The sequence below is a fragment of the Equus caballus genome, chromosome 18, assembly GCF_041296265.1.
Source record: "Equus caballus isolate H_3958 breed thoroughbred chromosome 18, TB-T2T, whole genome shotgun sequence".
Classification (NCBI taxonomy): Eukaryota; Metazoa; Chordata; class Mammalia; order Perissodactyla; family Equidae; genus Equus; species Equus caballus.
This window is the reverse complement of record NC_091701.1, coordinates 19,537,928-19,560,321: the sequence shown is the minus strand read 5'-3', so window position 1 is coordinate 19,560,321 and position 22,394 is coordinate 19,537,928. Positions and strand designations below refer to the sequence as shown.

Below are 22,394 nucleotides of genomic sequence, written 5' to 3'. Positions count from 1 at the left end.
TATTTCTCCTTTAATTTCTTCAATGATCCATTGGTGGTTCAGTAGTATGTTGTTTACTCCACATATTTGTCACTTTCCCAGCTTTTTTCTTGTAGTTGATTTCTAGTTTCATAGCATGATGGTTAGAAAAGATGCTTGAAATGATTTCCATCTTCTTAAACTTGTTGAGGCTTGCCTTGTTTCTCAACATATGGTCTGTCCTTGAGAATGTTCTACGTGCACTTGAGAAGAATGTATTCTGCTGTTTTTGGATGGAGTGTTCTATATATCTGTTATGTCCATCTGGTCTAGTTTTCCATTTAAATCCACTATTTGTTGACTTTCTGTCTGGATGATCTATCCACTGAAGTAAGTGTGGTGTTAAGGTCCCCTACAATTATTGTGTTGTTGTTAAAATCTCCTTTTAGATTTGTTAATAATTACTTTATGTACTTTGCTGCTCTTGTGTTTGGTGCATATATATATTTATAAGTGTTATATCTTCTTGGTGGAGTGTCCCTTTTATTATTATATACTGCCCCTCTTTGTCTCTCATTGCCTGTTTTATCTTAAGGTCTACTTTGTCTGATATAAATATGGCAACACCTACTTTCTTTTGTTTGCCATTGGCTTGGAGCATCATCTTCCATCCCTTCACTCTGATCCTGTGTTTGTCTTTAGAGCTGAGATATGTTTCCTGGAGGCAGCGTATTGTTGGGTCTTGTGTTTTAATCCATCCTGCCACTCTGTGTCTTTTGATTGGAGAATTCAATCCATTTACATTTCAAGTGATTATTGATATATGAGGGCTTAATGCTGCCATTTTATAACTCATTTTCTGGTTGTCCTGTTTTTCCCTTGTTTCTCATCCCATGTATTTTGGACTACCAGTTCAGTTTGGTAGTTCTCTTTGAAGATTTTCTCAGTTTTCTCTTTGTTTATCATTTGTATGTCTGTTCTGATTATTTGTTTAGTGGTTACCATGAGGTTTGTATAAAAAACCTCAGAGATGAGATAGTCCATTTTCTGATAGCCTCTTAATCGCTTCATCTAAGCTGATTCCATCCCTTTCCCTTCCCCTTCTAAGTTATTGTTGTCACAAGTTATTCCATCTTGTCTTGTGAGTTTGTGGTCAAAATGACGAGATTATAGTTATTTTTGATGTTTTCCTTCCCTTTATCTTTAATGTTATAATTACTTGCTAACCTATTCTGATAGAGAGCTGCAATTGCAATGTTCTGATTTTGTCTGCTTATTTATCTCCTTGCTCAAGTGACTCCCCCCCTTTTTTTTCAGATATGAGGGCCTTCTTGATAATTTCTTGTGTGTGTGTGTGTGTGTGTGTGTAGGGAGGGAGTCTTGTGATGATGAACTCCCTTAGCTTTTCTTTATCTGGAAAAGTTTTTATTTCTCCATCATATCTGAAGGATATTTTCACTGGATAGAGTGTTCTTGCCTGAAAGTTTTTGTCTTTCACAATTTTGAATCATCATTCCATGCTCTTCTAGCCTGTAAGGTTTCTGCTGAGAAATCTGCTGAAAGCCTGATAGGCATTCCTTTGTAAGTTATTTTCTTCTGCCTTGCTGCCTTTAATATTTTTTCTTTGTTATTGAATTTTGCCAGTTTTATCACTTGGAGAAGGTCTTTTTACATTGATATAATTAGGAGTTCTATTAGCTTCTTTTACTTGTATTTCCAGCTCTTTCCCCAGGTTTGGGAAGTTCTCAGCTATTATTTCTTTGAACAAGATTTCTGCTCCATTCTCCCTCACTTCTCCCTCTGGAATATGTATAATCCTTATGTTGCATTTCCCAATTGAGTCAGATATTTCTCAGAGAATTTATCGTTTCTTTTTAGTCTTAGTTCTCTCTCCTCCATCTCAAGCATTTCTACATTTCTGTCCTCCAGATTGCTAATTCTGCCCTTCATAATATCAGCTCTTTTTATCCAGGGTGTCTAGATTTTTCTTTATCTCATCCATTGTGTTTTTCATCTCCAACATTTCTTATTGGTTTTTCTCTATAGTTTCAATCTCTTTTGTGAAGAATTCCTCTGTTAATTAATTTTGTTTCTGATTTCATTGAACTGTCTGTCTGAATATTCTTGTAACTTGTTAAGTTTTTTAATGATAGGTATTTTGAATTCTCTGTCATTTAGATTACAAATTTCTGTGCCTTCAGAATTGATTTCTGGGTGCTTGTAATTTTCCTTCTGGTCTGGAGTATTAATATATTTCTTCATGTTGTTTGATGGCATGGATTTGTGTGTTTGCATAGTGATAGTATCTAGCCAAAGTGGTGGCAGGTGGAATACTGAGCCCACCACCATCCCTGGCGTCTGAGCCTGTCCTCCTGTGGAATCTATGCTGACAGAGCCTGACTGTGATTGTCAACTCTGTTGCTTGCAGCTGCTGCTTTTCTAATATATGTGCAGGTGCTCTGGCCAACCAGCTGGGCTAGTGAGCTGGGCTGGGGGAGGGGCACTTTCTTTCGCATGCATGAACTCTGTCCTTGCTGTCTACTCTCCTGAGGTGCTGGCTTCATGAAGACACCCACACAATAGCTTAGCCTCCTCTGTGTAGAGGTTTCCCACAAGCTGTGAGGGAACTTGGAGAGTAAAGGCATTCCTACAGAGAGCCACCCCTCCCCAGTCTTTTCTCAGAGCCACACGTGGTCCTGTGCCCCGGGTTGCTGCTGGGGAGGGAGAGGAGATCCCCTTACCTCCTTCCACTTCCTCCTGGGGAGTGTAGCACCTCCACCTTCAGATGTATTGCTGTGTGGGCCTCTCAGAAATCTTTGTGTTGTGTGGATGTCCTCTGTTAGTTTATGAATGTTCTTTTCATTGTATCTTAGCAGGGAGAGTCTAAGAGAAGCACTCACTCCACCATGATGCTGACCTAGAGCTTGTATTTTTTAAAAGGGGTGTTTAACAGTATGGCATGGCATGATGTTCCCCAAACTTACCTGTTGATTAAAATGGGGGGGGGGGTGAGAACATTATGAAAACAAATTCCTAGACCCTCCTTTGGAAATTCTGACACAGTGGATGGGGCTTGAAAAAAAATTTAAAAAACACCCCAGGTGATTCTTATCTTGAAGGAAACTTGGGAAAAGCTTTAGTGGTAGACTAAGAGAGATGGCTCTAGGGACAATCCTAGCTCTGCCACTTACCATCTGTGTAATCCTGAGCAAATCACTTAACCTCCTTGCACTGTTTCGTTAACAATAGATACAACAATGCCTGCTACTCAGAGATGTTGAGAGAGGATTAAATGTGAGCAGGTATGTGAAACACCAACCCTCTGACTCCTCTGGGGCCTCTCAGCCTCCTTCATACAGAGAGGACTGAGCTCCCACTCCAGCCCTCACCAGACCTGGATCCCTCACCAATTCTGACCTTCCTGGGTCTGCTCCAGACCCAGCTTCTACAGGAACTCACCTAGTTGAGGATTTAGGGGATGCTTACATATATATCCTCTCGTTGTTATCTTATCATTTTGGTCTTTCTCAGCTCTGCGTTGGATCTTGTAGTGAAGTGACCCAGGGGCTGCCAGTTACATTTCTTTCCCTGTGAAGATGGGATGGACTATTGCAATCTTCAGTGTTGGGCCTACATCATTTTGTTTTCTCACCTCCATGGAGGTGATAGGATAAGCCTTTCGGGCAGGACTGCCTGGGTTTTAATCCTAGTTCTGCCCCCTTAAAGCTGTGTGATCTTTAGCAAATTGCTTAACTTCTGTTCCTCAGTTTCTTCATCTGTGAAATGGGCATATTAATAGATGCTACCTCCTATAGTTGTTATAAGGATTAAGTGAGATAATACACATTAGGTGCTGAGAACAGTGCCTGCCACAGAGTAAATACTGAGGAAATGTTCATCATGACTGTTATCTCAAGGATAACCACGGAATGAAATACAACAAAAACCAAAGGAGACACAGTTCATCTAAACTGCAGTCATAAGCAATAGTTCTGACACTAGTCATCTGAGTGTCATTTCCAGTAGTTTTCTCCTTGAGAGGGTGGGCCCTGCTCAGCCTTCACATTTAGAGCAAAACTTTGCTCTTTGCTATAAGTCTGAGAAGATTGTTCTCTCTCCAGCTGCCCTCCCACCCCTATTCTAGAACAGGGGCGTATACATCATGTTGTGTAGAATGGTCTACAGAGGTGCTTCAGGCTTTCTGCAAAGTTCAATTTGAATGCCATTTAAATATACTTTTAATTATTTAAAAAAGTCTATAAAGCGATATCTGGTCTAAAGTATTCTACACCAAATTCTAACATGCCAGAGACCACTTCATCATTTAGGGCTAATAGGTTAACTAGTTTTGTACAGACCATGGAATAAAATGTCTCCTGCCATCTCTGTGTATATATTTGAAATTCTTATAAATTTGTCTTTGATTAAGAAGTTGGTACTTCTAAGGTGCTCTTTTATTTATGTGTATGAATTATTTATTTTCTGGTTTAAATCTAGACCACTGATGTCAAAATTTAGGCTTGACAGTGTTGTCGTGGTGAGTTCCCATCACAGCCCATGAGCATGGCCCACGTGTGTCCAGAAGGCTGGGTGCTCTTGTTGGAGTGCACTCTCCTTGGGTGGCACAGTCAGCCATGCAGTAACAAGTGCCTGTCATACAATGCGGCTGTCATACCATATTTTAGATAGTTTTTGAAATTCTTTTAAATTGTGAGAACTTCTTTGATTCTTAAATGTAAAATAGGAATGCAAGCAATTCTTAGAAATTGTTACTGATTCAGCTTTGAAACAAAAATTTTCTAATTCTCCTCTTTTAAATTTCTGGTTTGGTTTCATTGTAGAGTATTCTGAGATTAAATGATTAACTTTTTTTAAACTCTGCTCCCATTGCCACCCCTATAGGTCAATGAGGGTGTTCTGTGTACTGTGCACCAAAACAAACTACAGAAAGAAATTGGATCCTGAGTCTGACTAACCAGGCATCCTGGCATCCTTAATCTGTGAATTCTAATTTTTACTGTTTTAATTGGCTCTATAATAATTAAGTACTATGTATTTGAACTTAAAAAATTTTTTAATAATAAAATGTCACTTTTATCTTTTTGATGATATAGCATTCTATTTTAAAACAGGGTATACTTAATTAAAAAAAATTTTAAATCTACACTCTAAAAACATTGTAGTGGAAGGTCCCATCCCTCCCCCAGTGAAGCTGGAACACCCTGGCCTGGTGGAGAAAAGGTGATAGGAGTTGCCATCACATAAATTATGTAAAGTGGTCAACAGGCTTTGGGGGCAGACGCTGCTTTTCTATCAGATGCAAACATTGCTAGCATTTGTCCTTGTGAGTACCTGTTTTGTCCATTTCTCTAATACGGACTTCTGGATCCCAGCAGTTCTCTTGGACCACTCTGAAGACCTGCCCATCTTTCACCATCTTTGCTTCTCCCTAGGGCAGAAATCCCACATCAGCAAAAGGCAACCTAAGCCTACTTAGATTAGACCTTCTTTGTATGCTTTGGAACATGCTTCTCCCCTAACATTTTTAGTGGTTTTTACTTAATCCTCCCAGAAGTAGAAATCGGTTCATTTAATGGAACTGAACTTTTCATCGTCATGCCTTAATATTGGCTGAATTTGAAGAGATGTGCTCTGTGTGTGTCAGTGACTGGACACAGAGAGAAGAAGGTCATGGTCATGGCCTTTTGGGGCTGCATGACTGAGGATAACTGGTCACCTTACCGACCTGAACCCACGGGCTACAAGACCTGAGAGGATCGCCCAGTGCCTGGAAAACTCTAGATTCATAACATTTTAGGATTGGAAAGGCTCTCTGAGACAGATCATCCAGTCCTAGCATCCAGTTGCTTCTAGAGAAGCAACAGATGGATAGTGAGAGTAAATAATTTGTCTAACAGAGCATGGCCTACTGATGTCAACACCTGCAGGAGAAGGCGGACAATGAAGTGAATCAGCCTAGCAGCACATATGAATTTGGTGCTGAGCTGCTAGCTTCCACTGGGCTCATGCTTGCCTGTGTACAATACCTTTTAATATGCGGTGCAGGGGGGCCAGACTAAATGGCTGTACAAAACATGGCAGTGGTCTCTAAATTGAGCCTCCAGTTTGTGATCCCTAAAGAAAAGGGAAATGTTCTGATCTAGGTCCCTGAAATCAGACTGCAAGGGTTCAAATCCCCATTCTACCACTGACTGTGTGGACTTAGGCAAGTTAAACAACATCTCTGAGCCTCAGTTTGCTCATCTTTATAATTATTTTTTTAACTTACCAACCAAATATTTATTTAGCCCTTAAGGTGGGCAAGATGATTTCTCTGAATGATGTAAGACTTCAATGATACATAGTTGAGGAAAAAAGACAAGTTCATAAACTACCACTGAAAAATTAGATCATAAGCATGGAGATTGGAAAGCCTGAGAGAAAAGGAAGAAATTCAGGCACAGATCCCTGTCCATGGAGACAAAGAATAGTGTACTTGAGTTGGCTGAGCAGAGGTTCAATAAGCCAGAGATGGTATTATGCTCGGCAGTGATGTTCAATTTGGAACATCTGAATATCTCCCTCTCTTTGTCACTTAAATTGAAAGTGTCTTTGCACTTCTCCTGGATGATTGGGCATAACCAGGGCAAAGCCTTCTTCTCCTGACCAGGCCCAGTTGGAATGACAGGTCAATTGTTGCTTTAGAGAGGAAAGAAGATTCTTGGTTCTTCAGTAACCCTGTCTTCATTGCAACTCCTTCAGTTCCGTAAGGAGGTATCACTTCCAGCATATCACCCAGCATACAGGACACTCGTAAGTAAGGCTTGGACTTCTTTTGGCTCAGAGAACAATACAGGTAGGACAGAAGTCATGGTCACATTCGGTGGTGACTACTTCCTTTAGATCATTCTGGCAGATAGCACAGATTAGTTCATACTCATCCCATTCAGCCATGGCTCTATGGTTTCTTCTGCTTTGCGACATCAAATATCTGTGAGTCTCAGCCTCTGTCCTACTTGCTGTTCTGTCTAGAAGTTTCTGAGGTTTTGTTCATCTTTAAAATAATAATATGACTTACCTTAAAAAAATAATATGACTTACCTTAAAGGAATCTTGTGGGCATGAAATGGGATAATCTATACAAAGCACATAGTAGAGTATCTGACACATGTTGAGAGGAAAGAAGTGTGTTATTCTTAGTATTAGTTATTAATGATGTATGGTTAATTAGAGACTAGGCTGTCTCCTGATGTTCCCCTGCTTTGAGGGCACCCCTCCTCTGGTGATGCTTCAGGGCCTCAAGATGCCCTTGGGCTCTATGTGTTGGTCAGGTGGGCAAGTGGTGATCAAAGGCCTTGAGCTCTGCTTGGTGGAGTCCTCTGCCCTCCTCCTCTTCCTCTTGGCTTGATCATGACTTGCACTCAGGCCTTGCCATAGCTTCCTTCTATTCCGTGGACAACACCTTCTCCATCTCCTGCGTAGAGAAGGTCTTTTCATCTTCAAGTGTGGTGGTCCACATCTGCATACATAGGAAGACCTCAGATCCATGTTTTCGTTTCTCATGGACTGGGGAACAAGTCAATGGGCAAATGACTTGGGTAACTGTTACAGGTGTCTATATCCAGGCAGAGTGGAGTTTCTGACACCAGGACATCAGGGTTGATTTGCCTCAGTTCTCATAGTTGGCTGATCATTCCAGTATCTGAACCACCTTCCTGAGTCAGGGAACCTCCTGTGAGAGCCTTGGTGGCGGCAGAGCTCAGCCTCCCTCTACTAAAACCCAAAAGCCCAATACTTGCTCCAAACTTGGCCAATCAATGCTTGGATTTGAATCAAGTACAAGAGATGCAAAAAGACAGGAACAGTTGAATTTATTATGCCAGTGATTCCAGCAGTGACCACGTGCTATGTCCATTGGCAGTGGTACTGGTGGGAGTGTCCAGTGTCCAGCTGGGAGGTAGCAGCTCCCTAGCCAGGCTGTTCCTGTGGCGTTGCCTTGGCTATGGCTTCAATCACCTGGTTTCCCTTGGTTCCTGCACATTTATGAATGTGGTTCCCTGGGCATTTTGTAATTCTTGAGGGGCTTGACCACCGTGCCACCATGCCGGCTCCTAAACCTCGCTTTTTCTATCTGTAAAATGTGGATCATTTTATTTGTCATGCTCGTGACCACTCACCATCTTTGGAACACTTCCTATGTGTGAAGACATTTTCACATTTAGATCCCCCTTTCCTGAGGGAGAATCCAGAATTCACTTTCTTAGTCTCCCTTGTAGCAAGGACGCTGGCATATGCTCTAGGCTCTGCCAATCAGAGGCCCCATTTGTGGCTTTGATTTGGAAGAGAGCACGGTGAGAAGGCAGGGACCGTGCAGAATCCACGTTTTGGCAAGGGTGTTTTCTCAAGTGTCAGACCTTGCTGGAGGAGAAACTGCAACACTAGTCTCCAATCTCAGCAGCATCACCATGAGCTTCCTGTCTGTGACCAGGAGTAGCAGCATTTGCGTCTTTGCTGGAGCAGCTCCCCAGATATGATTGTACATTGTGCATACTAGCACAGCCTCAGAGCTTGATCTCCAGCTCTCCCAGGAAGTCTGTGAGCTGTTTTTCTAATTAAACTAGATAGAGTGGATTCTGTTGTCTGCAACTAAGAATGTTGAGTGATACAGAAGATTCAATAATAGAATGTTTGTAAAGAACTTAGCACCAGGCCAGAGAACATGCACAATCAGTGATGGCTAGATTTTACCATGTTATCAATAACATGGCAAAGGAGGAAATTGGGTTTCTCTGGGAGGTGCATTACTAAGTTTTGGTTTCAGACAAAGCAGAAGATGTTAAAGTAGAAATAGGTCATTCAGTTCAACTCTTGCATTTACCAATGAGTCCATGTGGTGCAGTGGTATAGAGCTTAGTTGGTATGGAGTTGGGAGAAGAACCCAGGTTTATGAAGTCATTTTCCATCCCACCAGGCTGATATTTGGTAATTGGTCTCTGCTTAGTAGGCAGAGGTTAATTACTATAATTTCCTAAAGAGTCTGATCTTTTGGGGAGGATTGCTCTCATTACATTGCAGGAAAATCAGATTTACTAAACTTCTTTTTCCATATCCTTCATGCTGGATCCATGATAATGCAAATGGATGACAGCAACCATCAGTGGAACTCTTTGTGAGTGAAAATTGCCACATAGCAGCTGTGCCCCTATAATAGGCTCCCAATTCTCATTGTTTTTTCAGCCAGAATTTTGGGACCTGAGAGCCATGGTAGAGAATCAGCTCCTGATCCCTCTCACTTTACATTTGGGAACCCAGGATCACTGCAGGGCTATAAATGTGCCTCAGAGGTCAACATTTGCTGCTGGGGAGTCACTGGTGGTGGGGGGGTGTCTCTTAGTTTCTGTTTTTAACATTGACCTCAATACCAACCAAGATCTTAAACTAAACTAATAGCCAAGTAATTGGAGCAAGTTGCTCTAATTTATTCAACCAAGAAACAAATTCTGATTTTTTTCTAAACTCTCAAAATAAAACCAAGTTTTTTTAAAAATAAAGAATTCTCCAACCAACCATCGCTACCCAGATAACTCATTTCAAATACACCTCAAATATCTTTTAAGCCAGAACAGCACGGTATAGTGGAAATCATGATACTGGAGGGGTCGGGAGACCTGGATCCTACATGTAAACCACTTACCCTCCCAGGACCTCAGAATCTAACTATAAAATAAGGGCTTAGTGAAAATGAGGTCTAAGGTCTTTCCCAGGATGATGTGATGTACCACCAAGACCCCCCTTCAAGAATAAAGGACTTATTCTCCCAGCTTCTGGGAGCATTGCCCGCAGACAGCCTTCAGCTGTCAGCCCCTATGGGGAGATGGGAAGACTGCCTTGGCTGAAGAGAGCCAGCCCCCTCAAGGTCCTGCTTCATTTCCAGGGCAGCCCACTTCCAGTGACTGATTGACATGGAGATGTAAAGACCCCAGGACTCCCCACCTTGGAACAACTCTGAAGGTCAGCTTTAGAGCTCCTTCTGGGTCAGCTGAGGCCTCCGTTGAGACTACATCACGGCTCAACATTGCCCTCTGTTCTATCCTGCTTCCTTCTCCTCCCTTCCACTGTGCTCTAAGGGCACTTCCTGATAAACCTCCTGCATGTTGATCTCCATCTCAGAGTCTGATTCCCAGGGAACCTAACCTGTGACACTTCTGATTCCTAAGTTCTAGTTCTAACACTATTTGCAAGTAAGTTCGAATATGGCTGGTATTTCAAATGTCTGGTACTGCCTGTATCATTAAAAATGTATTTTCAAGCCATCAGATTTCCATTCTCCTCCGCCTTCCCGCAGTGCCCACTCAGGCTATCCCTCTAGACCGCGCAAGGTGCCATGCTGGTTGAACTTGAGGTGCAGAGTTGGCAGAAATGGACGAGACACTGTCACTAGGAAGCAACCTCTGTAATCACTCTAAGTCTCACATTGCAAGGTTCTGAAGGACAGCTCCATGTAGGCTCTACTACAACTGCTTCAAACTCCACTCACCCAACCTGTTTGTCTGTCTCAGACCTCGTTGTCCTCCTGGCTCGGCGGCTTCTGTTTCTGATGCCTGCATTATCTTTCTCATCCCTCTGAGACCACATCATTTTTTCCACTCCCTCAGTCTAACATGTCACCATCCTATCTGTTTCCCAATACCACTGGTTCTAGCTCCAAAATAGATCCTGCAGTAGTCCACTTCTCTCCATCTCCACTGCTCCGGCCTTGGTCCAAGCCCCGTCCCCCCTCACCTGAACAACTGCTCCAGCCTCCATCCTGATCTCTTTCTGCTTTCCCTCTCGCTCCCCTCCAACCCAGTATCCACCAAGCAACCAGAGTAAACTTTTAAAACCCTAAATCATCTCTTGCCAGCTCTTCACTTATAACTCCCTAATGGATTCCCATTGCCCTGAAGGTAAAATCCAAACTCCTTAACATGGCTGGTAAGACCCTGCATGATGTAATCCCTGCCACCACCATACCTTCATCACGCACCTACACCTTTATAAACAGGCTCTTTATTAACTCTTTCCAAAGTGTTCTAATTTAAGTGCGCCATTTATTTTCTGTTTGGAACCTAATTGACTTAGCTAAAAAATAGGTACATAAACATATTAATTAATATATATCCTTTCTATAGCTGCTTGTATATATAAGTAAAATAATAGGAAAAGGTCTGGGAAGATACTCACCAAACTGTTAATAGGAATTACTTTTGAGGATGGGGAGTGCTGATCCAAGGGAACTGTGGCCTTATCTCCAATAGCTTAAATTTAAAAAGGAGAATTTATTCAAATATTACTTATGTAATGAGAAATTAACCTTAATAAAACATGAAATGGGGGCACTGGGCTAGATTAATGGCTTTTAATCAATTTTGGCTATGACCCCACTTTAGGAAGTATATTTTCCGTTGTGACCCAGTACACCCATATATATATCTATTTAAACAGCTAAAGACTAAGACAAAAGTTTCATGAAACAGTATCTTCTCTTACCATACACAGTACATTCTGCTAGTTTCTTTTGTAATCTATTTTATTTTCAAGGCTGTCCTAACCCACTGAATTGGTATTGGGTTGCAAACCATATTTTCAAATACTTGGCTAGATGATCATTAGCCCTACAGTTCTATGATTTTTTATTTATCTATTGCCTCCTGCCTTGGGCTCCCCACCTTCCCTGAACACCCTTACTATTTATTGTCTGTCTTGCTCAGTTGGCATAAAATTATCACTACCCATATGTTCTTTATCCATTTGAGTGTCTTCCTGGCTCCCCAGTGAGGGGGAAATCATTTTGAAAGCAGGGACCCGATGATCAGAGATAACACAGAATAGTATGTGTGAAAATGCTAAGTGTGATGGAAATGGTGTGTGTATGTGTGTGTATTTATATTCCCAAGGGTCTAAAAACACTCAGTGGATGTTTCTAGATGCTGCTGACCCACGAATTTGAAATAGGCCCTGTGTCTACCCTCCTTTGAAATGCTCCCAGGTGTTCCTGCCATCAGAAGTCAATTCTACCCCCACCCCAAGCAGCTCCTGAGAGGGGGCCATACAAACTGGCTTGCTAACTAAACTTTTATAAATATTCAGCCAAAGGACAGATGATGTTTTTCATTTCTGAGCAGGGTTATACTGTGGCAAACAAATACCCCTCCATTCATTCCAAAAGCATTGAAAAACCAAAGGTTCAGAAGAGAAACAAATAGGGCAAACCAGAGAAATGTTTTGGAAAGGCTTTCAGAGAACAGGAATTTCCAGGGTAAATCAGTTATGGGGGACAGAAAATATTTGTTCACTGAAGGAATGCAGGAGAATAAAAAGAAATTTCAACCCCAAAATACTGGATTTTTCTCATTGCCCTTAGCCTAATTTGCATATTTGTATATCTTTGCACATTGTTTTCCAGTGACTGTAATCCCTGACCACTGTATTTATGAAATACAGATTTGGTTCTGGTCTGTTTTGCTTCGTTTTGTTTTTGAGAGAGAGGGAGGGAGGTTGTCATTGTTTTGTTCCATTAGACTACCATTGTATCCAGTTTTGCTGGAAATATGTAGGTAGTAGATATGACTGGAAATATTTTCCTTCTTGTTTCTTTTGGTGATTTGCTGTTAAATTATGCAAGTCCGTTTAAATACAGTATCACGGTTGCCAGCTGTAGCTTGGGACGCGGAGTAAAAAGAAAAAAAATCACAGGCTTCCCATCCCTACACCTGGGGCTTCTTCCTAGTAGCCTTGTAATCCTCTCCACTCACATTTTTCTCGCCCTTAGGGAGACTTGAGGCCAGCTTAGATCCCCAGCTCCCAGGCTGGGAACTAGCACTTTTCCCAGGAGAAGTGTAGCCCAGTGTCTAGACTGGCACTAGTGGGCACTCTTTGATGAAGGTGAGAATGAGCTGCCGCAGAGATTCTGATGTTTAAAACTCTTAATGATTCCCCACTGCCTTCAGGATCGAGTACAAAGGCCTAAACCCTTCCTCCAAAGCCCCATCTGATGAGGCTTCTGCCCAGCTGTTCAGCTTCTTCCCACCACTTTGCTCCCCAAACTCTTGCCTGCCTCTGTCCATTCTCCACAGAGCAGCCAAAGTGGTCTTTGTAAGCCATTAAGACCCTCCAAAGAATATGCATTTCGTTGAGAATAAAATCCAGACTCCTTTGCATGTACAAAGGTCCCTCCATGCTCTGGCCCCTGCTTACCTCATTAGCCTCGTTTCCACCATCTCCCTCTTTTACTACATCTCAGCCACATTGCCCTCCTTTCTGTTCCTTGAACACAGCTCTTCCTCATATGGTGGCCTTAGCAACTGCAGTTCCCTCAACCAGAGACACTCTTCCATGCTTTTCCTTCGTGTCCTCCAAGTCTTAGCTAGCTTCCTGACTGGCCAGCCCAAATGAATCTTCCCAGTCACTCCCTGTTACAGCACTGTTTTTTATTCCATTCTCTGAAGTGATCGTGTTTGTTTGTCTCCCCCTAGAATCTGAGTACCATGAGGACAGGGAGTATGTCTCTTTTGTTCATTGGCATATTCTCAGTGTCTGGACTGGTGGGCCTGGCACCAAATAGGTGTCAATAAAAATCAGTGAGTGAGTGAATGTATATGAGCCAGTGGTTCTCAAACTTGAGGAGCATCAGCATCACCCGGAGGCTCGTGTCAGATTGCTGGCCTGACTCTCAGAGTTCCTGATTTGGTAGGTCTGGTATGAGGCCAAAGAATTCGTATTTCTCCGAAGTTCCCAGGTGAAGCTGCACTTGCTGGTCCAGGGCCACACTTTGAGAAATGCCATCACTGTGTGCTTGAGTTCTGGGCTTACATATGATTAATATCTCCATGCCTTTGTTCCCTGTCTTCTCTTCTTGGAACCTTGTTTCCTTTATTCCTTGGGCAAGCCTTCATCCCTGCTTCAAGACTTAGGATGAGCACCACTTCCTCCAGGAGGCCTTCTCCAATCCTTGGTGCTCAGTACCTGGTGCGAAAGAAGTCTTAACCTTATCACACTGCATTGCCTTACCCCTGTGCGTGGTAACTGTGCTTCCCAGACTGCGAGTCCTCCAGGGCCTGGCTTAGTCATGTCTGTGTTCCAGCTGGAAGCTCAGGAATGTTCCCTCCATGAAGGCATATGATGCCTCTGAAATTGAAGTCAGACCTGACCTCTGTGCAGCCCTAGACTTCTGGCCCACTCTCAGGCCTCATTATTTGCAGAAAGCTTTGCCCCAAGCCCTCCTCCTCTTGCCTTTTCCTCTTACCAAACTCAACCCTTAATAACAGTGGCTTCTTCTCCTCTTTGTCTCAAATGTTTAATTTCTCCAGCTTGTGCTCAAACCTAAATTGTTCCATTTGTTTGGTTGGCTTTAGTGTTCTGTAATAACCTGTGGAGAGGGCCAGGTCACTTCCTTAAGACAGAGTGATAAATGCTAAAATTGGTTCTAGGGCAGGAAAAAAAAGAGAGAGACAGAGAGAGAGAGAGATTTCTTAATGGATTCTCAAATTCCAATTTTATCTTCCTAAATGCTGCTCTTTGAAGTTACCCCCATTTTTCCTAATGATTTTGAGAAACCTCAGTACTGCTCCCTTGCCTACTGCAAAGCCAATGGGAGGACAGAAGCTTGAACTCCCTGGAGGTCCACCTGCAGGCAGATCCCAGGCTCAGGATGTCCCTGGGTCTGCGGCATGCTCACACTTTGGGAAAAACTCACCTTGCTATGGTGTTGGAGCTGCACCCAGCCTCCATAGCCAAATTTCTGCAAGAGAGAAGCACAGTTATACTGGAGGACCAAAGCAGAGAGGACTCCAATAAAGGGGCATCCTTGCGGCAAAGGATCCCAAGCTGCATCCTTTCAAGTGTCACCTTCCCATTTTTTACCCATACCCATGTATCACTTATTCAATATTTATATTTAAATCAATTTACTTTTTTCCTTAAATATATTTATTTAGGAAGAAAATTCTGCATCATAGAAATCCTAATTTTACCTTTTCTCCTAATGCAGGTCACAATTTTTAAATGAAGCTTAACATTAAAAAATATTTATTCACCACCTAAAATCATTTCAGGACCACCAGGAGTACACAGACTATAAGGACCACTCTTCGGGGGATATCATCTTAGAACATTAACACTGCTCTTCAAACTGGGTTGCAATCCATGAGTAGATCATGAAATCAATATAGTGGATAGTGACCTATATGTTCTAAAAACACAAAATAGTATGTGTAGCAGATGCTGCTGGTGTCCCACCCATATTCTCTCCCCTTAACATTTCTGTGCGCACCAGCTCTCCTTCAACTGACAGTACCAGCGTTTCTTTGACAGGGGCTTCTCTCTCTCTCTCTGTTTTTTGTGGGGGTTTTTTGGTGAGGAAGATTGTCACTGAGCTAACATCTGAGCCAATATTCCTCTGTTTTGTATGTGGGATGCCACCACAGCATGGCTTGATGAGTAGTGTGTAGGTCTGCATCCAGGATCCAAACCTGTGAACCCTGGGCAATTGAAGTGGAGTGAATGAACTTAACCACTATGCTACCGGGCCAGCCCCAACAAGGGCTTCTCTTTTGCCACTGGAACCAGCTTTGATCAGGCCCTTTGGGCGAGATGACTCTGAGGTGAAGCACACATTCTATACTTTCATTGGCTGCTTTGCTTTCCCTGTCTTACTTCCCCACTCTACTGGTGTTTTCTGGGATCACCTCCAAAGTAAACTACTTGCGTTTGAATTCTTGTCTCAGGGTCTGCTTCTTGGAAAACCCAAGCCAAGATAGTAGAGCAATAGAATGGAATGGGATGGGATCGGATGAGATTAGATGGGATAGAATAGAATGAAATAGACACAGCAAAGGAAACCATCAACAAAACAAAAAGGCAACCTAACAATTGGGAGAAGATATTCTCAAATCATGTATCTGATAAGGAGTTAATATCCAAAATATATAAAGATCTCATACATCTCAACAGCAAAAAAACCCAAACAACCCAATTAAAAAATGGGCAAAAGATCAAAAAGACATTTTTCCAAGGAAGACCTACAGATGGCCAACAGGCACTTGAAAAGATGTTCAACAGCACTAATTATTAGGGAAATGCAAATCAAAACTACAATGAGATATCACCACACACATGTCAGAATGGTTATAATGAATGAGACAAGACATAACACGTATTGGAGAGGATGGGAAAAGAAGGAAACTCTCGTACACTGCTGGTGGGAATGTAAACTGGTGCAGCCACTATGGAAAACAGTATGAAGATTCCTCAAAAAATTAAGAATAGAACCACCGTATGATCCAGCTATTCCACTGCTGGGTATTTATCCAAAGAATATGAAAACACGAATGCATAAAGATATATGCACCCCTATGTTCATTGCTGCATTATTTCACAATAGCCAAGACTTGGAAACAACGTAAGTGCCCATGAAGGGATGAATGGATAAAGAAGATATGGTATATATACACAGTGGAATACTACTCAGCTATCAAAAAAGATGAAATTTTGCCATTTGCGACAACATGGATGGACCTTGGGGGTATCTGGTAAGTGAAATAAGTCAGAGGGAGAAAGTCAAATACTGTATGATCTGCCTCATAAATAGAAGATAAAAACAGCAATACACAAACACATAGATACAGAGATGAGACTGGTGGTTACCAGAAGGGAAGGGGGAAGGGAGGAGGGTGAAAGGGGTGACTGGGCACATGTGTATCGTGATGGATAGTAATTAGTCTTTGGATGGTGAACATGATGTAGTCTACACAGAAATCAAAACATAATGATATACACTAGAATGCCTCCATGTAAGTAATTATTAGTTTCATGAAACTCTTGTTTCTGTTGTATATAAGGATATTTGTACTGAATCACAATATAAAATATATTTCTTCTTGGGGGTCATGAATAAAATATTTTGAAGGCCTCTGCCTAAGAACAAGGTATATATGACTCGTCTAACTACAGGTTTTTAAAGTCTCATTTCATTCATTCATTCATTCTTCAAACCCTCATGGAGTCCCACCCATGACCAGCCTTGCTAAGGCAGAGAAAACAAAAGTGAAGGACAGTTCCAATCTGCGTCGGACACAGTCTTGAGAGAGTGGGACTAGGATGGGCAAGTAATTGAAGACTGGCAATTGTGTGTGAGACGTGCTGTGACAGAGTGACGCACAAGTTCTCTGGAAGCCTGCAGGAGGTTACTGATGTACAACTTGGGTCACGTGGTATCACGGGAGGGAGATTGAAAAGGTAGTCTGGAGTCAGTCGTTTGTCGTCATTAGTTAATCATCAACCCATTCATGTTGTTTCTGCTTTTCTCTTTCTTCATTGCATAAGGAGGTCAAGGTTATTGAGGTGTGTCTATTAATATTTAATAAGGAAAGGCAGCTTTGAAAAGAGACATTAGTGCTTCCAAAGGGGCTTCCTCTTCTAAAATGAAACTAGTACTGGCTTATTCTTTTCATTTTTTAATTGGAAAGTTTGAAAAAATAGTGAGAAAAGATCAGAGACTGATGTTTTGAAATAATATTTTACCCACTAAGAAATGATTTGAAGAGAAGGAAAATCCGTTGTAGCTATTGAACTATATGAAGACAAAGGAAACTCTGCTATAAACTAAAGTCACTTTAATACTCACTTTACTCTGACTATATAGACGGGAAATGGGGAGAGAAAGAGAAAATGGTTCCAGTAACATTTAGATGTATTTTTATTTATCTCACTTCTCCCAGTTTGAAAACACACAACTGTTTCCTCTAGCTGTTTCGTCACTGGCTTGCCTGCACTCAAAGGGACACTTCTACCACGTAACAGACCTGATTGCTTGACCTGCAGGTTGGGAGGCAGGTTCCAATGACCCCATGCCCTCAGTGGGTTTATGTGAGTGCGAAGAGTTGGGGAGCAGCAGGTGTGGAGGGAGGCACTGGAGGCCAGGGTGAAGCGAGGACGTCCTTCAGAGCTGTGATACTCTCCTGGGCCAGCTCTCCGAACTTGCGAAAACAGAGTAGGAGGAGGGGGGTTACCAGGCCTGGGGCGGTGGGGGAATCAGGGAGATATTGTTTAAGGGTACAAACTGGCAACTAGTAGAAAAATAAGTTCTGGAGATCTAATGCACAGCTTAGTGATCATAGTCAACTAGATCTTCATTGTTCTCAACACAAAAAAGAAATGACAATTATGTGATGTGGTGAAGGTATTAGCTAATGCTACTGTAGTAATTACATGGAAATATATAAATGTGGCAAACCAACATGCTGTACACCTCAAACTTACACAATGCTATGTGTCAATTACAAAAATATATGTAAAAACACAATATTCTGTTTTAAAAAAAGGTGGATGTGGTGGTGGTGCTGTGCTGAGGCCCACAGTACCATGTAGCTCTGCAATTCTAGGTTCATTTCTGAGTCTCAAGTACCTCATCTGTCAAGCTGAGTTAATAATATAAGTCCTATTTGGGTTTTTTTCCCTAATTTTTAAAAATTATTTTTATTGAGGGGCTGGCCCCGTGGCCGAGTGGTTAAGTTCGTGCGCTCCGCTGCAGGCGGCCCAGTGTTTCGTTGGTTCGAGTCCTGGGCGCGGACATGGCACTGCTCATCAAGCCACGCTGAGGCAGTGTCCCATATGCCACAACTAGAAGGACCCACAACGAAGAATATACAACTATGTACTGGGGGGCTTTGGGGAGATAAAGGAAAAAAATAAAATCTTTAAAAAAAAATTATTTTATTGAGGCCATATTGGCTTATAATATTGTGTAAATTTCAGGTGTACCTTATCCATGTACACTGTATCTGTACATGTTTCCGTGTAGACTGTATCGTATTCACCACTGATAGTCTAGTTTTTGTCCGTCACCATACGTATGTGCCCCTTTATCCCGTTCTCCTTCCTCCAACCCCCTTACCCTCTGGTAACCGCAAATCTGTTCTCCTATAAGTTCTATTCACATTTCACAAGATTTTATGTTAATGAAATCACACACACACACACACACACACTGCTCCCTGGAAGTATGAGACCATTATGGTTATTATTACTACCATCGACATCATTATCATTATCATTATTAAGTGTACCAGCTATCTGCTTGGAGCACGTGAGACTGATAGATAGAGGCCTGGTTTATTGGGACAAAAATGCCCCTGCCCTCTTTTGAGGTGATAGCTAGCAGACAGGGAGGGGAGGTAGTGTAAAGAGCCAGCGGGACATGTGCTTGGGAAGTCCTGCCCATGCTCTGCTCCCCTCAGCTTCCTAAGGAGTTTTAACAATGTCCGTAGGGCCCTGCATTCGGTGGGGCACCTAGAAATTGTCAGCTCTTGATGACCTGTTCTCTGCTCAAACTAGAGGCAGGCTTTGGAGTGGGAGGCAAGTAATGGGAGATGGGGTTGTGGCACAGGATATTAGGTAGAAAGTTTTCTCCCCTCAGCAAAGAGAAGGCACCTTTTTAGGCTGCTATATGTCTTCCAGATGAAGAAGGCTGAGAGCTTATGAAAGAGATCCTTATACTTCGTGGCTTATTTAAGAACAGCTTCCGGTGCCCAGAGGGAATGTCTCATTGGGTCCTAGGTTTAGTGGGAAGATGACCATCTTTCTCAAGGAGTCAGAAGAGTGCGTTCCCCAGAAACAAGATATTTCTCTCGGACATTACGTACATCAGTTTTGGAGCTGCTGAAGCCTGGATTTAAATCTGAATTCCACACTGAGAATCCAACAAGATTGAGTAGAACGGCCAGGCTCTTCTTTGCATAATCAACTTTACATCTGCCAGCAGGAGGAACTGAAAAGCCCTCCCCTACTGGCGAAAGAACATTTTAACTATGATTGGCCTGCTCTCTAAGCACCAAATCCTCATCTGGACAAAGAGGTAGATGCTGTGGAGCTTGGAGGCTCTGCTGCTGTGACATTCTCTTGGAGGGTGGGTCATGCCAGCTCTCTCGGGGGAGAGTACAGGTGGGCAGTGTCCCCCAGACACCACTAAGGTAGTTCCCAAAACATTTCACGCTAGTATTCTTTGAGACTCAAATAAAGAGAAAAGCTGTCATGTTGAATATAATGCTATTTTCTTGGGATAGATCAAGGTCTATTGTAAAATACTAAATCCTTAAATTTCTAAGCCTCTCAGATAAGGGAGTAGAGTCTATTCCTTCCATTTCCTGTATCATAAATTAATTAATTGCTTTAGTCAGTGTATCGTTCATCAGGCAAATAACCATAAACTAGGGGTAGAAAACAGCAACACCATAAAAAGTAAGAAATGCCTGCAGCTTCCAAACAAGCCAAACATACTCCTCTGAAGTAATTTGTGAATTAAAAGACTCTGGTGCATTTCATTAAAAAAATCCCTAACATTGTGAATGGGTGTTTACACTTGAATAAAATATGACAAGGACAACAACATTCAGAACAGCAAGTTCCCACGTAGGCACTTAAACTCCTTTTGGAGTGGTTAGTTTGATAGAGTTAGATTTACTATTAGCTATAATAGGAAAGCCTTTCAAAGATGGTTCAGTGTCATTTGTATTTTTCCATCACCATGTTTATCACCATCTTACCTAAGATAACAATAGACAAAGAAACACTTAAGATTTACATTCATCCAGGAGGCAACTATGAGAAGAAAATAGCTTCATTGACTTCCACAATGAACCACATTTTAATTAGAGTTTGGGTTAATTCATTTTTCCTCACTTGAGATAAAAATAATGAAACATTATCAGTGGGGTGAAAGTGCTATAGAAGGCTGAAGTTTGGGTAAAACCTGATACTCAGCCTAAACAAAAATAAAGTCAATTTTAAATTTCTTTCGTGCCCCCACCTTCTTCTTTTAGTATTAATTCAACAGTTCTTAATGACAAAGGAAATATCCATCTTTAGAGAAACACAGAGAATGCTCCTTAGAGACACTCATTGTGCAGAGGCTTCACGTCATTTCCTCTAGGGCTTTTTGATGTTCCTGCTCCCTAGTTCTTCATAACAAGGATTTACAGCTTAACGTCAAAAAGGTAAGGTTGCAGACAGTATCCTAAAATAGACTAAAAAAAATTTCACCAAGATATATCTTGGTGCTTCTAAAACTTATTTTAAACATTTTGGAAAGAAGATACGTTTTAGAAGTCCTGGAAACCTATCCTATTCCATTTTTAATAGTCTCTTACTTGAAACTGCAACTTGAAATGCTATAGTTGGCATGTATTTTCCAAGCAGCTGAAAATGTGATTTAAATGGAAGTAAAACTGCCTGACTTAAATTGTCCAGAAATTTTAAAGAATGCTTATTTGAGGGGAAAAAGGGATTTTTGAGAAAGCACTTAACTTCTTTGATCCAGTATTCTTCCAAAATAAATATAAAAGCCACGTTTAAAAACTAGAAATCAGAGCTACTAAATAATTTAAAATCACTCCTGCAGAGAAACTTAACATCTGATTCCCAGAAGAAGAGAAAGGTCTGTGATAGAGGCACTGAGAAACCCTGGAGGAGTTCCAGAAATGATTCAGCAAATTAATCCCCATTACCTTTTTTAGATCTGGCCATTCTTTTGGTAGAATATGACTATGGATGTCAATTTTCATCTCCACAGGACCAGAGAAGCGTGTGAGGAAAGAAGCTTTGATATCAAGGGATCTCCAGGATAACCATGGAGTTAATGGATAAACTTAGTCCCTCTATGGCTACCTTCGGGTACCAGTCAGTGGAGACCTGCTCAGCCCAGGCTAAGTGCATTGGGACTGCCTTTTTAAAGCTCAGCTCTCTGTTTATTTGACAGCTTGGCTTTGGGTCAACAGCTCTTTGGTAATCAGGACCCTAGGCACACACACAAAGGACTGTAATAAACCCTATGGCGTCAAATGTCCTGCAGGTATCATAAACCACAGCAGGTCCAAAATGGACTAATTGTTTTTTAAAGTAGTTCAATTTTTATCAAGATATACATAGTTAAAACTCAAATATATTTGATTAAAAATCAAACAGGACAGAGGGCTTTTAAAGAAAATAATAGATCTCTGACTCACCCCTTCTTACTCTTGGTTTCGTTTCCCAGAAGCAACCAATTTTAATGCTTTTGCTTTTTGTTCAGTTGGTTATCTCTAGGCCTTTAAACAGTATTTAGAAATTAGCTTGTTCATCAAAATTTAGCATGTTGAAAAGTTGTGGAGGAAGTTATATCTTTACTTTTAAATCGTAGAAAGATCCCATTCTTCATATATGTTGTTTCATCCATTGCCTTTTTGTTCATTTGTTCATTCATGCATTCAACAGATATTTATTGAGAATTACTATGTGCCAAGGACATAAGGTTGAATGAGAGATAAAATGATACATATATTGTAATAGATAGTTGTACTAAGCCTAAGTGTAGGGAAAAGAAGAGAGTAGCAATTTACATTGAGGGTTGTCAGAGTAGTTTGTGG

The 22,394-nt window shown here is 41.6% G+C and overlaps 1 protein-coding gene across 1 annotated transcript in view; it reads right to left on the bottom strand.

Moving 5' to 3' along the window:
- The window catches only part of ACMSD (aminocarboxymuconate semialdehyde decarboxylase), a 70,129-nt gene extending 48,413 nt beyond the window's left edge, over positions 1–21,716 (bottom strand). Inside the window, exons 1-3 of the mRNA XM_001489267.4 lie at positions 21,498–21,716; positions 14,693–14,737; positions 5,311–5,407 (exon numbers count right to left, since the gene is read on the bottom strand). Coding sequence (XP_001489317.1) covers positions 5,311–5,407; positions 14,693–14,737; positions 21,498–21,554 — 199 coding nt within the window. The 5' untranslated portion in view covers positions 21,555–21,716. The remainder of the gene's footprint in view (positions 1–5,310; positions 5,408–14,692; positions 14,738–21,497) is intronic.
- Positions 21,717–22,394: the final 678 nt, after the last annotated feature.